At 29.7% G+C, this 17,792-nt stretch overlaps 1 protein-coding gene and 1 long non-coding RNA gene across 2 annotated transcripts in view; one reads left to right on the top strand and one right to left on the bottom strand.

The window, feature by feature from the left end:
• The window catches only part of LOC139425710 (uncharacterized), a 117,237-nt gene that overhangs the window by 78,647 nt on the left and 20,798 nt on the right, over positions 1–17,792 (top strand). The window lies entirely within an intron of this gene.
• Positions 1–17,792, bottom strand: part of LOC107449122 (putative adhesion G protein-coupled receptor E4P) — a 51,871-nt gene that overhangs the window by 14,891 nt on the left and 19,188 nt on the right. Inside the window, exons 5-8 of the mRNA XM_043055188.2 lie at positions 15,930–16,091; positions 12,422–12,471; positions 9,389–9,483; positions 37–139 (exon numbers count right to left, since the gene is read on the bottom strand). Coding sequence (XP_042911122.1) covers positions 37–139; positions 9,389–9,483; positions 12,422–12,471; positions 15,930–16,091 — 410 coding nt within the window. The remainder of the gene's footprint in view (positions 1–36; positions 140–9,388; positions 9,484–12,421; positions 12,472–15,929; positions 16,092–17,792) is intronic.

Genomic DNA, 17,792 nt, shown 5'->3' with positions numbered 1-17,792 from the left:
ATCAAAAAATAACATTAAGTTCAGATAAAAACTTACCGGATTGTCTTCAGATATTTCATATGGAAACATTAGGAACAAATGAGCAATTAGCAATGCTATCTCCATATTCATTTGAATTACTCTATCAACAGTGAAAACTCTAAAAAATAAGAGTTTAGTTTTGACAAACATAAACTTGATACAAACTCAGCATAGTTAATACAAATACTAGTTTAATTCAAACTTAAATTAATGTAAACTTAAACTACTTAATAAAACGTAATTTAAGCTAGAATTATATAATAGGGAACTAATATATACTCGAATTACTTAATGCAAACTTAACTTTATATAAATACATAATAATTAATACATAATCAGCTATTTAAATGAATCTTTGACTGTTGATAAAAATTAAAATACTTAATGCAAACTGAAACTATTTCTTACAAACTTACATTTAAATTTTAATTTTTGACAGGTTTAAATGGTGTTGATATAAAATTTCGAATAATTTATAATGCATTTTGAATAAAAAATAATAAGCAATTGAGTGCAAAAAGTTCTAATTTGTTTTAAATTCTAAAATCTGAGTAACATAATTTTTAAAGAAAAACGAAGAACGCGTGCTATAAAATGAGGTTAAACGAAGGCACAAAATACCTCCATATGAAAAAAATACCTATTTTTAATAACTTAACTTAATAAGAGAAATTAGATTTATTACCGCATTAACATCATTTTTTTAAATTATAACTACGAATAGCAAAAGTGACGAATTCGGAGTTTTCTCAAAATTTTTCTTACAAGTACAAGTTTAGTAATGTTAAGGCTATGTTTATATCTAAGAGTTGTCTAAATGAAAACTGGGTATGCATGATATAGTCAAATAAGCAGCTAAACAGCTTCACCCTTCAGGGCTATGAGTTAGGATAAAAGGAGTAAACCAATGACTGGCGTATAACTATTGAACCAGTGCTCAACAGAGCATTTAAGGTGAATGTAAAGTAGTGCTGACATAGATTATTTCCCCAAAAAAAGAGCAGTAGAACGGGTTATTGAGCGTGATGTGGACATGTATCGCTGAATGTTTGCTGTTTATGGCAAACGCTATCTAGGAAAAACGGCTGCAAAAAGTATCGTAAAAGTTTGTGAACAGCGAGAACATAAATATCGAATCTGTCAAGACCCAGTATAAGCTAACCCTTTGATCTCCAGTTAATCCATTGTTATTAATAATGAAGTGATTAGATGTAGTTGTTCTGTGATGACTCCTGACATATGTGCAGGATTTTGTCTGAGAGGAATAAAAGAAAGATACAATCACTTTCAGCCACTAAAAATTACGCCACTTAACATTGTTTTGGCTTAGACGCACCCTTCTTAGCTCAATTTTACAGTTACTTTAAATAATCAGAGTGATCTGGTTAATAAGTGCACCATTTAGCGGAGTACTTTCTCTTATAACACTGAATGGTGACACTTCTATGTCCGCTTCTCATTTGAACAATCCGTAACCTTGTAATTTTGAACCCAACTCGAAAGACAAACGAACTCCTGGATCAAGTATTAAAAAGAGTCAGCTCTCTTGGATGAATTTTGATGAAACTACAATAACCCACATTTGCGTTTCATGGAAAGTAAAACCATGAAAACCTTCCACGGTTTGCAGAGGGAATATAATCTATAATCCGTTTCCCACTAAGGATATTTAAGTCATCACTGTGGTCGGTGCAAACCGGAAATCATATCGACCATTCGAACCGGGCCACCTCACTAGGAAGCAAACTATCTATTCCTTCATTTGCTGTTTACAGCCAGTTACAAAATAAAATCATTATATTTAGGATAAATATCCCTTACAAAAAAATAAGGTGTTTTTAAGGTTTACAAATGTAAAATATACACCTGAGGAAGAAAATGAGGTTAGATTATGCACCAAAGATAACCTCGTTGAACCTCAAGAAACCTCACAAAATCACCCTTTATATTATAACTCGGTAATACTATTAGTTGAGATCGGGTGAAATTAATCACACCTCTAATAGATTTGTTTATTTGAAGTATAGAAAAAATAACCCGTATCCCTCAAAAGCAACCTCCCTTAGCTAAGTAGATTTCAATCATTCTCAAAGCAACCTCAAGTGTGAATAAATTAACTTCATACACTTTGATTATATATCTTGAGAGATTGATTTTTTAAAGTTGTTCTTGAAGTCAAGATCAAATAAACCTCAAATCAACCTTAAATTTTTATAACGGTAGTTCTAAATAGTGCAGAGTCATACTACCATTGCTTTGTTTGAAGTTTCTCATACCATTTCTCTGCTTATGTCGTCGAAAATTTATATTTGTGAGATCAATTCAAAGCAACCACATAGCAACACGAAAACTTTTAAATTGGAACAAACAAAAGAATCCAAATAGAGCAATTATTCCCTAGGTCTGATTATTGTCCCTATAAAAATACGAGAAATCAGATTTACTCTCTACATCCTAGGCTAAATATCGAAACCATTCCACCATAAATTCCCTAATTAACCATTCAAATGTGAGATTACTCATTTCTATTATTTTGAAATTATAACAAATTAGTTTCAAATATGATTTATTTCATTTTATCTCAGTTTTCGACTTTAAATTCACATGAATACATTTTGACTTTAAAGAAAATTATGTAAGAAAATAGTAGTAAAGTTTCAAGAATTTAGACATTCTCTTTCAAAATCAAGAGGTTCTTATTTCAAACCTCTTAAAAATTGTTGCATAAATTATAAGTGCAGAATAAGTAGTTTTAGTACTATTATAAAATGAGAATTTATTTTGGGTATCAGTACATGTCCTGAAAATAGGTACAATTATTAAAACATTTATTTATTTAAAGAATTCTCAATTCATTATGTTTATATTTTGCTTTAAAAAAAAACAATACAAATGTGCGAAAGAAACCAAGCTTATAAATTCTATTATACGTCACGATTCATAAATATTTTACATTAAGCAGATTTCTAAAAATACATTTTAAAATGTATTTAAAAATACCACAGAGCTGTGTTAAGAAAAGCAAGTCGTGAAATTTATGGGCTTTTAAGGACTTGTATAGGACAATTTTGCTTTGAATATTTAATGAAAAGAATTAGAGAATTAATACATTAGTTTAACCCTCGCAACTGGCCTCAGGACAACTAAATATATCAAATAGCGATTAAAAAATATTATCAGCCCCACGCCACCCAATTCCCACATTGTTTTCATGAAAAATGCACCAAATGCGCATTTTATTTTTATTTTTAAAAATGGAATTATGAATATTTTATAATATTTTATAATATTCTAAAAAATACTATTTTTTCACGATTGTTTCTTAAGACTCTTTTTCTTTTTAGAAATGAATCTCGTAATGTTTACCAGATTTTAAGAAATACTTCAAAAGAAATAACTTTCGAAATTAAAATTTTTAACTGATTTAAAATTTTCTGTTTTTAATAAATGGCCACATCCTTACATGATAGATATTTAACATTTTGAAAAGAACTAATCACGCACTTAATAGTTATTATTCCAATTAAAATGAATTTCGTTGAATTGTAATCACACATTAATTAACATGCTACCAATTTTGCCAATTTGCTAAACCGTCAGTGGGTTAAAAGTTATCATAAGACAAATATTATTCCATGACTATTTTATTTTATAACCGTCGTTAAACAGTCGACCAGATTTTGAGTTTACGACTACCAATGTTCAAATCTGTAGCCTTGTAATTTTGAACCCAATGAAAAAGACAAGGGAACACCTAGAGGAAGTATTGGGTTAAATTTGCCTTTGCGGAGGACTTTTTGATGAAACTAACCAGCATTTACTTCACATGGAGAAGAAAACCACGGAAACTTCCAACTGTTAGTCTGACGACAAGGGGACTCTAACCCATGATCTGTCTACCACTGAGGATATTTTACGTCAGCACTGTGGTCAGTGCAAGCCAAATGCGGAATTCGTATCGACCAGCCATTGCTGGGATTCAAACCCGGTTTACCTCATCGTCATTGGAAGGTGAACGCTTTAACCACTCAACCATTACGGCTCAGGCGAGCGCTATTGAAATATTTATGACTATTTGAATTAGTACAACAAAAATTTCCCTCCTTTTTTTCACTTTTTTTTTCTTTTGTAAAATGGGAAGTTTTTAAACAGCTGCCACCACTTTAGATTTCAGGTATTGGGTGCACATTTTTATAAATGGATCTTAGGATAGATATTTTTTCGTGTGAATGCTTAAAACTTAACTTCATAAACACTTATTTACAATCACCTTAAATCTGAAGTATAGTTCGTTCACCAGGAGTTGGCACTTGGCTCCGCCTTCATCACGTGGTATCGGATGATACTATTTCGCTATTTTGGGGAGAAGGATGAGAACAGGGCTGCTTTTTGGCGATCGTATGACAAAAATATTTATTTCGCAATCATCATGTGCATATTTTGAGCATGCGCATTTTATTTCATAAACTTGTTGATATTTCTCTCTTTTTATTGAATAGTTTGTTCTTTTTGAGATATTTTGCTGGGAAAAAAGTTCTTAAATATAAATTAGCTAGAATAACGAAAGGTATAATAACTGATGATAAAGCGAAGTAAGTCACTGAAAAAGAATTCACTGTTTGTGTTTGGCCATCACCTTCTACATCAGAACCTGCCTAGCCTGGTTTCTTATGGTTCTTTCTACTCGGTTTCTTATAAGTAGTCTGCGCAGACTATTTAAAAAGTGAACAGTTTGAGCGGATGAAACCAAATTCTATTTTAAAAGTGACTGAGAGGAATTTGTCATAGATATTTGAGAATTGAATCTGTAGTGGTAGACAAGTAAATAAGACAAACTAATCATATTCAAAAATTAAACAAATTTTTAGACATCTATTTGCTACCACTTTCTTATTTTTACTAGATTTTCTATTAAAGGGCTCTTTCGTAAACTGGTTTGCCTTCATAGTGGTCTGATTGGACTACCTATAAAAAACCGTGTGGAGGCTCTGCGCGCATTAGAGGTTATCTCGATTTCAAGCGGGGAAATGCTTCTTCACTTACTCCCCCGCGCTGAAATAAACTCTGCGTCAGAGGAGGTGGAGCCAAGTGCCAACTCCTGGTGAACGAACTATATACTTACCACCAATTTTTAAAGTCCGTGGTGAACTCTTTCACCACTTTCAATTTAGGTTTCCATTTGATAATAATTTCAGCTCTTGAAGTGCGTTTGAATAAAATTGGTAACAATGTGTTAGTTTAAGAAAACGTATAAAAGTTATAAAATACATAATTCCTTTCGAAGTTTGCAGCATTTATAAAATTTATTTTATAAATAACAAAAAATGAAAGCCAATAAGTTCTAAATAGGCCGTGGTAAATATTCTTACCACCAAAAAAATGGCATTAAAATTTAAATAAATTTTTTATACGTTAAATGAGTTTTTTTTCTTATATCAATTACTATTTTCATATCAATTTCAATTCCAAAAATTCCTTTATTTACCTTTACTAGAAATAAATGGCCCACTAAAGGGTTAATTAGTTATTTTAGGCTCTAAATCTTTACAACTAACTGCATTCCCAAAATTNTATCTAACTATATATAAAAATCCAATGATGGTGTCGCACCAGCCAATGAAATCTAAGGTATCACGTGACAGTATGAAAGAAGTAGCTAATCCAAGCGAGGATGCAGTTTTAAGCCAATCAGAAAACAGAACGCATTCGCGTCAAAGCTTTTTGTTGATTTACTTTGAGTGGTTTTTTGCTGATTACATCTCATCTTATCTTATCATTCTTATGCCTATCCAGTGATTGATATCTTTTAAAGTTTACATTTTTGTTGTTTGCTATTATAAAGCTTACTGAGGCTTGATTACCTTAAAATGGTTAAATTTTAAATCACATTTATTTATTCAACTCATTTCAATCGTTTGGAATTTCAGTATAATGTCTGACAGGACAGATCGCGATCGAGAATATCGCAGACAGCGGAGATTGGATCCCACGTTTCGTCAAAATGAACAAGAGCGTCGAAGAATAAATCGACAAAACAATCGAGAGCTTACTAATGCCCGCCAAAGAGAAAATCGAAGTAGGGCAGCTAATCGTCTTCGAGAAATAGATGAAAATCAGTATTTGGGAGAATCGTACAGTCGCACTTATGCTCTGCCGCGCATTTATATCCTTATATAAATGTATTAAAATTTGTTTGCGAAGCAAATAAAAAAGAATTGCGTAGCAATTCTCGGGGGTTGGCGAGCAGGGGGCGGAGCCCCCTAGTTTTATTTATACTTTTTATTTACATTTTAATTTTCTTTAACTTCATCCATTTTTTTATTTTTTTCACCTGCTTTTCTTTTTGAAGTAACGAGGCGGTTTCTAGTTAGATGATGAATTTTTATAAAAGTTCTTAACGACAGAATAACCGTATTGCTGCTTTATATTAACTGTGTCATTTCGGAATCCATTCTTTACATAGTTGTTCATTTACTTTAGGGAACACGCGGAAAATTATATTTTTTCCTTTTGTTTTTATATCAAAAATTTTTCGAGTTTCAATCGCGCAAACTGGCTTTTCGATAATAGTTCTAAATTCCTGTAAATTCACTGCAGAAACTGAGGAAAGTCATTATAGAAAATAACAAATGTCTTAGAATATCTCGCAAAAAGAAATGCTCCAATATTAGTTAGAGCTAGTAAGGCCGAACGCTCCGTTCTTGAAGTAAAAGGGCGAGCTTTGCGCCAAAGTGACGTCACTAGAGAAAATCGGAGGATTGGCGCTGCGAGAGCTACTTCAAAGGAGTGAATCAGCCCTTCTATTCTTTTTAGCCCTGTCTTGCTCAGGGCTTGCTCCACCTTGTTAACAAAAAATATATGCAGCTGTTGATGGATCATGGATTATGCTTAGTCATTTTTGTGACCGGGCTAATCATGAGAAGTTTTCGTGGTTTACTTGTCCACGAACCATAAATACGAGCTTGTTTCATTCAAAGAGTTTTGCGGTGTCAAATATTGATGCAGCCGTAAATCCACTATGAATTAACCGTTAACACGGGTTACAAAATAAAATGTATTTGTTAGAATATCTTTTTAAATGTTGTAAATTTCTTATATTCTTTTTAAATTTTGAGCGTACTTGCGAAATATCAAGCAAACTAATAAATAAAAAATATGTACAGAAACATGCATAATAATTGAATCAAGAATGTAATTTTTTTTCCAAATTATGAAGGGAAATAATGTTTTTAGAAATTTTTTCACTCAACAGCGTAGGTCTACTAGTTCTTGCTGAAGAAATAATCGAAAGAGGTTAGCACCAAAAAAAAATAATGAAAGAAAAAATTTGAAAATATTAAACTGAAGAATCCCGTCGAAAATTCTTCCAAAAACATTAATACTTTTTGAATGGCTAATTGCTAGTTGGTAGTTGGCTAATTTTTGAAAAATTAGCTATTTTAGAATGATTGTATGTATGTCCTAAGGAGCATCCATGAGTATTTGCAAGGGAAGCTTCACAATTGCAGAACGTAAAAAAGCCCAATTTGATTTTCAAAAATACTATAAAAACTAAGAAATTAGCAAAAAGAATTATCAAAAACTATAAAATCTATGCAAATATGAATAAAACTGGCCTAGAATTTGAAAAGAGATCATATTAAATACTAATTATGAGTATTAAATTTCCTTTTTAACTGTTGTTTTCCAAAATGCGTGTTTGATGCAATCAATACGCTCACTACTAGGATGTTTCTATTAATTAACAATCAGTATTCAATATTGTAATGCCATAATAGGCATTAAATATTTCCCAGCTTCTAAAATTTCTTTGATTTCGTAAATTTAATTCTTTTTAATCATTCCTAATTTAATTTTAATTAAGTTCAATTAATTATTTAATTTTATTACATTTCATAAAAAGCTAATATAAATATTTTATTCTCTTCTTAACAATCCATGTAACGGCTAATTTTTTAATTCAATGAAAATGTAAAACTCATTAATTCACTGGTCGCTACTAAATCTAAAGCAAACTATTTGTAACTGTTTATTCTTTATTTCTCTTACCACAAAAATGTTTCAGTTACAGAGTTGTACTTATTCTCCCGATCATTTTTGGCGATTAGCGATAGCCAAATTACTTTCAATTTAATATTGATTAAGTGAGATTAGCTTTGTTTTTGACTATTTTATCTTTTGATAAATCGCCAACCATGGATCTCTTCCTATGCTCTATTGGGAACAATTCAGTCACTTTTTATTTTGGCGGTTGATTAGGCTGGTCATGGGGGATTTATCTCCCATGGCCTGTCCTCATTGATATTATTATACAAAATTTATTATTTCACTTAAAAAGTCCTTTGTATAAAATATTCTTTAATTTTGTGTCTCGAGTTCTACAACTGTTACTGAATAAAGATTTTATTATGATCCTGATTTCGTCATGATTTCAATTATACCATACAACTGCAACCGCATCAAATTACATCAATTTAAATACTAAATTCTTTATTCAGTAAATATGAAATAAGCTGACATTTTAAATTTCGAATGAATAACAAAAAATCTAAACTGCTTTTCTAATACAGTAAGTAAAATTTTAAAAATTTTGAAATTGCAATGTAAAAATTACTGAATACAAAATATGTCTGACTTTACATCATACTTTACTTTAATAATTATTAAAGTTACTATGTAAAAACTACTCAATACAAATTATGTCTGACTCTACATCATACTTCATTTTAGTAAATTTTAAAGTTACTATGTAAAAACTACTGAATACAAAATATGTCTGACTCTACATCATACTTTACTTTAATAAATTTTAAAGTTATTATGTAAAAACTACTCAATACAAAATATGTCTGACTCTACATCCTACTTTATTTTAATAAAATTTTAAATCTCATTACTTGCATTAATTTGAACAGCCACTTTATAATAAAAGGCTAACCTTTTATTATAACCATGGAAATTTCTTTTACTTACACAATTATTTGAAAAAACTTTGCTTTCTACATTAACAAATTGATTAGATTCACAGATGAAGCTACGCGAAGCATTTTTGCAATAAACATTCAAAAACGTGCAAAGTTTACAAAATTTTGCAAACGTGCTAATTAAACTCTCCATTTATTAAATAACTTTAAGTAAAAACGCAAATTGGATTCATTAAATGAAATAACAGAAACTCATTAATTCAATCATACCTTTTAAACAATTGAACGAAGTAAAACGTATGAAATTAAATGTTCAAAAAACGACATAATATGTAATAAAAAAGACACCATCTTCATTTAAAAACATTTTAACATTTCTGCGCACGGAATAAAAGAATTGGGTTAATTAAATTTTCGAGAGCGCAGCTTTCAAGATATCTTACCTCATTATAATGAAAATTATCAAAGTTAAAGACACCATAACTAAAAGAACTGTACTCGCTGTCTTTGTTACAACTACAGCTACTGTTTTCTCAACCTAGGAAAAGACATTTTTTTTAAAGAATAAAAATATATATCGCTACATTTACAATGAATAATTATAATATGTCTAAAAATATTTCTCACAATTATTCGCCTTCAATTATTTTTCACAAAATAATTCAAAATATTTTTCACAAAATAATTAAGAATATTTTTTGCGAATCTTGAAAACTTAACAACAAATAACTTCAAAAGTTAAATTATTATGAAACTGTTAATATCTTTAAAACAATTATTATAATCAAATATTTGCGTTTAATTATGCTTGTTAAATTTTTTCCCTTGTTTTAATTGAAATTGAAGTTTTACATTTGATATTTCCGTCTTTCTATTTGATTGCTATTAAATCGTTTATCAAATTGTTTTAAATTTAGCTTATACATTTTTCATGCTTACGTATTGCATGTTTGTCATAACAGCATGCGTATATTAGTTATCAGCTAATTAATTTGTTCTGATTTAATTTACAACACTTTAAAGAAATCATAGTATTTCGTATAGAAATAATTGTTCAAAAAGTATGTAAAGAAAATGTTAGGAACAATATATTGTTGTGATATAAGGAAAAGTTACATATACTTCTAGAATAAATCCTTTTCTTTTTGCAAAAAGTCTAAAACATCAATTGATTGGAACAATAAGGCAATGTCTAAAAATGATAACGACAATTATGTCTGGAATTCATTAATAGTTTTCAACGATTATAACTATTTAATTATTTTTTCAATATTAAGTTCGATTATACATTATATTTAAATAATATACATTTTATTCACCTTTTTATTTATATCATGCTGTTAAATGCGATGATAGAATTAACTCTATCAAAAAATTTAGGACTGAAATAATTAATTATTTATCTTAATCTATTGACTTAACTATTGAAATTCTTTTAATTAAAAAGTTAAATTTTTAATTATTTTATCGAAAATAGATTAAAGATACTTGAATTAAAAAGACTTTCTCTTAAGACGAGGCATCGTTTCTTCGTGAGTGTGTTTATAAATCTCTCTAGGTGTATCATTTCTGAAGTTTTTTCTATTAGCAAAAGAAATGTGAACGATTCTCCTAAAAAAAGGATATTTTAGCTAATCTTACAACATTAATCTTCAGTTTATTATCGGATTTTATAAACAAATATTTATTTCGGAAAAAAAGTTTTTTAAATTTATTTGTTATAATTACATAAAAAAACATGTTTTTTTGTGTATTTTCCTTTTCTGGTTAACATTTGATCATTTTTAAAAAACATTAGAAATAAGACTGAATTAAAAACGGAACCCTTTTTTATGAAAGAATTGAATGCAATGGTAAAATTATACGAAGAAAGAAATAGAAAAATAGAAAATGGAAATTGAAATTAATTTTTTAAAAATTCCATGTTTGACTCAATAAACAAAATGAGGTATAATTGTGTAATCATTTCTTACTCTCAATAACCCAATAAAATGAAACAACTAAACAATATTAATAAATTCGAGTTTAAAATTCTTTTTAAAATTTAATTTTTCAAAAATGCTTAAAATAAATATTAACCACACTGCTGTTGTTTTATTTTTCTTTAAATTAACTGTTAAAGATTACAAAATAGAGTACATTATATATTGCAAAAATACTTATTCAAAAAATATTTTTTTAAAGTAACAGCATGTATCCATTGATGGGCCTCTTGTATATTCATTCTTCGTACGGAATTATAAAAAAGGTAAATAGCTAATGTATCGTTGGGAAAAACTGAGAACCGTACATTAAACTGAAAAACACATATAGACGTAATCATAAAATGTAAAATAATTTAAATTTCTTTTTATTATTATGTCTTTATATTATTATAACTCATCAAAAAAAATTTGCTATCTTTAGAATTATTCAAAATAGAAAATTATACAAATGATATTCATATTGTCCCATTCGTTCCCACACGCCATCAATTTAACCACACTTGTGCTTAAGTAACATAAAAATCAGAGATAAATTACTATACAAGTACGTTCAATAAACTCCCATCGTTACTCGTTCCTTGTTTGAACAGAGCTACTATAAATAAGTAAAAAGAAAAAATAGTCTGCAAGTTAAATTTCAACAACTCATCTGTAATCTTGTGAGAAAAAAAATCGTTTTCCATAGATCTCTTCTTAAAAGATATATATAAAAATTAATGATTTCTAGGATTGAAGGCTAAAACTTGCACCCGATGACCAAATTTTAAGATCTTAGCGCACACAATTTGGGAGTTATAAGAAAGTGAGGAGATACCCAAATAGGCTTATTTACCTTTTCTTCTTATTTACCTTTTCCCTTTGTTCTTTTCTCTCTGTTCTTCTTTTATTCGATTTCTTTCTATCTTTCTTACTTCTTCTTTTAAGCTTCTTTCTTCTCCTTTTTTTTTGCTAATTTTTTTTTCTTTTTCNTTTTTTTGCTAATTTCTTTTTCTTTTTTTCTTATTTTCTCCTTCTTTTCCTTTTTATTCTTCTTTTCTTTTCTTCTTATTGTTCTTTTTCCTTTTATTCATATTCTTCCTCTTTCTCTACTAATTCTTTTTCCATATCTTCTTATCAGCTTTTTCTTCCTCTTCTTTTTCTTTCTATTCTCCTTCTTTTGTTTGCTTCTTCTTTTTTACCTCCTTTTTTCTGCTTCTTCTTTTTTTACCTCTTCTTTTTCTGCTTCTTCTTTTCCTACCATTTCTTTTTCTACTTCTCCTTTTTCTACTTCTCCTTTTTCTTCCTCTTCTGATTATTATTATTACTATTATTATTATTATTGTTAATATATTTTACCTGAGATATATATTTTTTGAAAGTACGAAACCGGCCATAAACTTTCATTTATTAACAGTAAACGAATACCTTCGATTAAATACACAAATTTCTTAAAACAGAAAGCATAAGTAACGAACTGAAAAGTTAAATCATAGCAAATCTTAATCTACTTACAGGACTTAAAGTTGGAATTGGGCGAGGAGTAGGCTTTTCTGGGGGTTTTTCTAAAAGACAAATATGCTCTATAATGATCTTTATAAAACAAGCATACTCAAGTTGAAAAACTATTTAAAAACCAATAATTATTCTTTCGCACACAAAACTAATGAAGCTGAAAAATTAATAAGAAATTTACTAACACACTGTGTCACTGAAATGAAACTCATTTTGCATTTCCAATAAAAGAAGAAACATATATTCACTAATTACCTTATTTGTAATGCAATTCTTTTTAAATAAAAGTATGGCTTTTGATTTTGCATTTATTGCGTTGATAAAGTAGGCACTACTTTTTTTCTTCGTATTTCCAATAAGAGAAAAAGGAGGGCTTTCTCAAAACTCAGCCATTTTTCGAGCAAAGTTATTATTCGAAACAAATTGCTAGAAATTGTATTCGTTAAAATTTGTCTTGCTTGATAGGATGAGTTTTAATTAATACCAATGAGCTTTTATTGATTTTTATGTTGAATATGTATTATTGCATTCTTTTTCCTACATACGTGATGTGGTATGTTTTAAGATAAGTTATGTATACATTTAATGTGAACAGTAAATATATGCTAAAAAAGAAAATAATACAATTGCAAATCACAATTTTGTATTAAATAGTCGGATTAAATTATGTTTAGAATTTAAAATGAAAAGAGTGACAAGGTTAGTTTTGAACTAAAAAAAAATTGCGAGTTTTGTTGTTGATGTTAAAATATTAAAATATTCAGCCGATTTTCCGATAGGCAAATCGACCTGCAAAGCATTAGACTAATATTTTTTTAGAAGGAGTTGCTCAAAAAAGTATAAGTACTTGTACAGGGTTTTTCATTCGCTACACATTTTAAAGGAAATGAAATAATAGGAAACAATAAGGCTTATTATATTCCTATCATGCAGTAATGAATGACACGGAAATTGTCACAATACATTTACACAGTTTTTCTCAGTTTCCAGAGCCATCTGTTGACGCCTTTAGTAACTAACTTCGGAACTTAGCCAGAATAAATTTTCTGGTTCTAGAAGATAGGATTTTTCTAATCCTTGGTCATATTTCTGGGATACTCCGTAACAAATTACGTATTTATTATCTGTGTATTAGTAAATTGCTTATCTATAAAATTATTTTATAAAGTTATATTATTGTCGTACATCTCAGCAAAATTTTATATTTGATATATTTTAACAGAAGGATAATTTATAAGCTTATTTTTATATATATATATATATATATTGGTAAAACGAAACGTAATTTTTAAATTATAAATAACGATATACGAATGCGTTTCGAAAAGTAAAGATACAATGGATCGCATTCCTTAAAAAAAACATTTATTTAGAAAACGTCAGTTACATCTAATTAACTCGATTATTTATTATTTTTCGACATAATCACCCCCGTTATCCAAACATTTGATAAGTCGGTGCACAAGCTTTTGTATCCCACAGTCATAGAAGGTTGCCGCCTGTTGTCGGAACCACATTTCAACTTCATCTTTGATCTCATCATCGTCGTGAAATGATATTCCACCAAGATGTGACTTCAGGTAAAGGAATAAATGGAAGTCGCTGGGAGCAAGGTCCGGGCTGTATGGCGGATGGTCCAATACTTGCCATTTGAATTGTTTGAGTAGTGTTTTGGTTACGAGCGCTGTGTGAGGCCGAGCGTTGTCATGAAGCAAGCGGACTCCATTTGTCAGCATTCCCCTGCGTTTGTTTTGAATTGCCCTTCGAAGACGTTTCAAAGTTTGGCAATATGCAGCAGCACTAATTGTCGTTCCGGGAGGCATAAACTCCAACAGAAGAATTCCGTGTCTGTCCCAAAAAACAGAAGTCATGATTTTTTTCACTGAAATCGAAGTTTTGGATTTCTTGGCTATGGGTGAATTCGAATGGCGCCATTGCATTGATTGTTGCTTGGATTCAGGTGTATGGTGATAAACCCACGTCTCGTCACCCGTCACAATGTGATCAAGGAACTCATCACCTGCTTCTGCATAGAGTGTGAGGAAGTCGAGTGCAAAGCCCATCCTTTTCTTTTTGTGTTCTTCTGTTAACATTTTTGGAACCCAGCGCCCACACAATTTCCTGTACCCTAACTTGACAGTCACAACTTCATAAAGAGTTGTCATTGACACTTCCGGTATGATCTGACGCAATTCCTTCAATTTGAGACGTCTATTCGCACGAATTGCTTCCTCCGTTCTCTGAAGAAGGGCATCACAGATCACAGATGGCCGACCTGTTCTTTGTTCGTCATGAATATCGGTCTTACCTTCAGAGAAATGACGACACCACTTCGTTACATTTTGTCTACTCATAACGTTCCCATAAACAGAAACAATTTCTTTGTGAATATCCGCTGGTCTCTGACCTTTTGCATGAAGAAAACGTATGACGGAGCGCGCTTCGCATTTAGCGGGATTCTGAATCGCCGCAGCCATTTTAAACACGACCTACTCCAACCAGAATCAACGTTGAAATGCCGAACGACCGCGAGGAGAAAGCTAACGGTTCAAAGTTAAAACCTGTGTTGCCAACTTGCTCGCCAAAACTTTTCTTTTCCTCTGGCGTACAGTGTATCTTCACTTTTCGAAACACCCTCGTACTACATGATGAAAAGGAAAATTCAGAAAATAAATAAATTTATCTTGACATTTCCTGACAAAATACCGCTAATTTTAAATTATAAATAACAATATATTTGACAAAAGGAGCGCAATACTGAACTACATGAAAAATGAATTTTGCATGAAAATAAGTGCTTCGAAATATGTGTTTGAAAATAATGAATCTATATTTATATTATGGTTACCACGCATCCTTTTCCCAAAAAATCTGCATTTTTGCTTGGTAACTTTAGATTTTAAAAACACACTATAACAACTTTCAGGCAAAGGAAGGACGTTCTCATTCATTCGCAATGTAACTGTTACCAACTAAGTGATCATTTCGGCGTTATTGTGACTTCACCGATACTTTTAGCAACAAAAGTCTTATCTACCTGAACGAAGTTTCGAGGCTCTCGTTGTTTCAGAGAGCCAGATATCTCAGAATTCATTGAAAGCCTGGTAAATATTCTCCTACAAAAACGGAACGCGATAGACCATTTTGGTTTTGATACCTGAATAAAGCGGCTTTTGAATCACATAATTCAATTATCCTTTTGGCTACGGTGCATGACAGCATCTGATATTCTCTACTTTCAGTTGTACCAGCCGTAAGTAAAGGATTAATGGACTGAAAAAGTATTCAAATTTCTTGTAGCGTGTAAAAATTAATGAATTTCAAGTGCTTTTTTTTTTACAAAAAAATTAACGATTTCAATTTTTAAAAAATATGTAACTGATAAAATTAGTTATATAAATCATAAATAATTTTACATTAAAAAATGTTTGTCAAAAAAAAAAGCTAAAAATTATGAATGACCATATGTTTGACTAAATGAGTAATTCAAAAGAGTAAATGAATTTACCTTGACATTGCCAGTATTTTGCATTAAGTTCATATCCCATAACACATTTGCACTTCCTCTTGGGTCCCTTTTCACTGCTTAAATCATCGCACTTGGCTCTCTCAGGACAATATTTCAAATCATCAATATTGCTATACTCATCGGAATCTTGGTCACATGGATCTAGTTTAGATTTTTAAGAATTATACATCACATATAGTTTTAAAAAATGCGTATCGGATATTTTTTTATACATCAAATTAGCAATGGAAACCACCGTACACTTTACAAAAACAATCAAACATTTGCTTTATTATAATTCAAACTTTTGAATTTTCAAAAATTATGCAAAATTTTAATGTTTATTTTATTTAAGTAATCAAAAGTTTTTTGTGAATACAAATTATATCAAAATTACAAGTGTATAATAAACCGGGTAATGGCACCTGCATCCCTTGATTAGTCAAGTTATTAAAAATAATAAACAAAGATTATTTTTGATTGATTATTATGTTTGGTATTTGATTTGGAGAGATAATTTAACCATAGCCAACAGTCCTCATTATAGGAAGAGTACCATAGATTGTATACAGTGAGTATATTAAGGTTAAACTTCACTTTAATCTTTTAATAATGAATATAAATTTTAAAAGTTTTAGAAAAAGGAGATGATTTAAGATTGTCAATGGAACTGATTTACGATTATATACTAATGTGGCGGTTTCAAGAAATAAAAAATAAATAAATAAGCAAATAATTTTAAAAAAATAGAAAACGATACAATATTTATGCTATTTCAACAAATAAGATTCCATGTAAAAAATTAAAAAAAACTAGCTGTAACGCGCAATTATCTCGATAGTTACTGAAAGAATTTCAGCAATTTTCAAAAATAATTTTGGCTACTGATAAAAGAAACTCCTCGTTTCGGATTTTTACCTTAAGGTTTTGGTCACTCCCTGGTTTTACCGCAAAAGTTTGATAAAAGTCTGACACGGAATTATATTAAAACATTCTTCGGGCTTTTACGAAGCGATTTTGATAATTCTTAATTTTTACCGGTAAAACCTAGGATTTACCAGACGTTGGGCATTTACAAAACATATATAAAAAACTTAATTATAAAATAATGTTAATGCTCAAAATAAAAAAAGAAAATTTAACTTTTAAATTATTTTTTTAATTCATTTACACAAAAGTTTTTTGTTCATTTTATTTTTACTACTATGTGAACTTATTTCAATCTTTAAAATACAAGTAATTATATTAAAAACCATATTGAATCAACATTGTTATTGATAAATTGTCGAATTAACATCGTTGTTGAGAAATAGTTGAATCAACATATTAAATTTTAATACATTACGAAATTGGAGGTTAATATTTTATGATTGTTATATTGGCAAATATTTTAATTTGAAATTATATACAAAATACAGTATTTTGTTGGTTTTCAATACATAGGTTGCATTTTTTTAATTACCTGGACCTTTAAGACACAGATATGATTAAATCTTTATTTCTGAGAAAAAAGCAAAAAATATATATGATGGCGCAGTAACACTATAAATTCGATGACCCTCCAACATTAGAAGAGATGACCACATAAAATTGAGGAATGACAGCCACTTTTCATTAATACGTGTAGACATACCAGAGATCGTAAGGTCCTTAAACAATTTAAAAAAGTGGTAAAAAAGTTAGATAAATCTTAAGTTTTACCGATAAAACCTGGGTTTTACCAAACTTCGAGTTTTACGTCAACATATATATTAGTACAAACAAAATGCTTTACATTTATATGTTTTAATATTCCCACACAGAAAAACATCTTATCATTCAAAAATACATGTTGCTTAACTATAAAACGTCGGTTTATTTGAT

The sequence above is a fragment of the Parasteatoda tepidariorum genome, chromosome 5 (genome assembly GCF_043381705.1).
Source record: "Parasteatoda tepidariorum isolate YZ-2023 chromosome 5, CAS_Ptep_4.0, whole genome shotgun sequence".
Taxonomy (NCBI): Eukaryota; Metazoa; Arthropoda; class Arachnida; order Araneae; family Theridiidae; genus Parasteatoda; species Parasteatoda tepidariorum.
The sequence above is the reverse complement of the archived record's forward strand: the minus strand, read 5'-3'. Positions and strand labels throughout refer to the sequence as shown.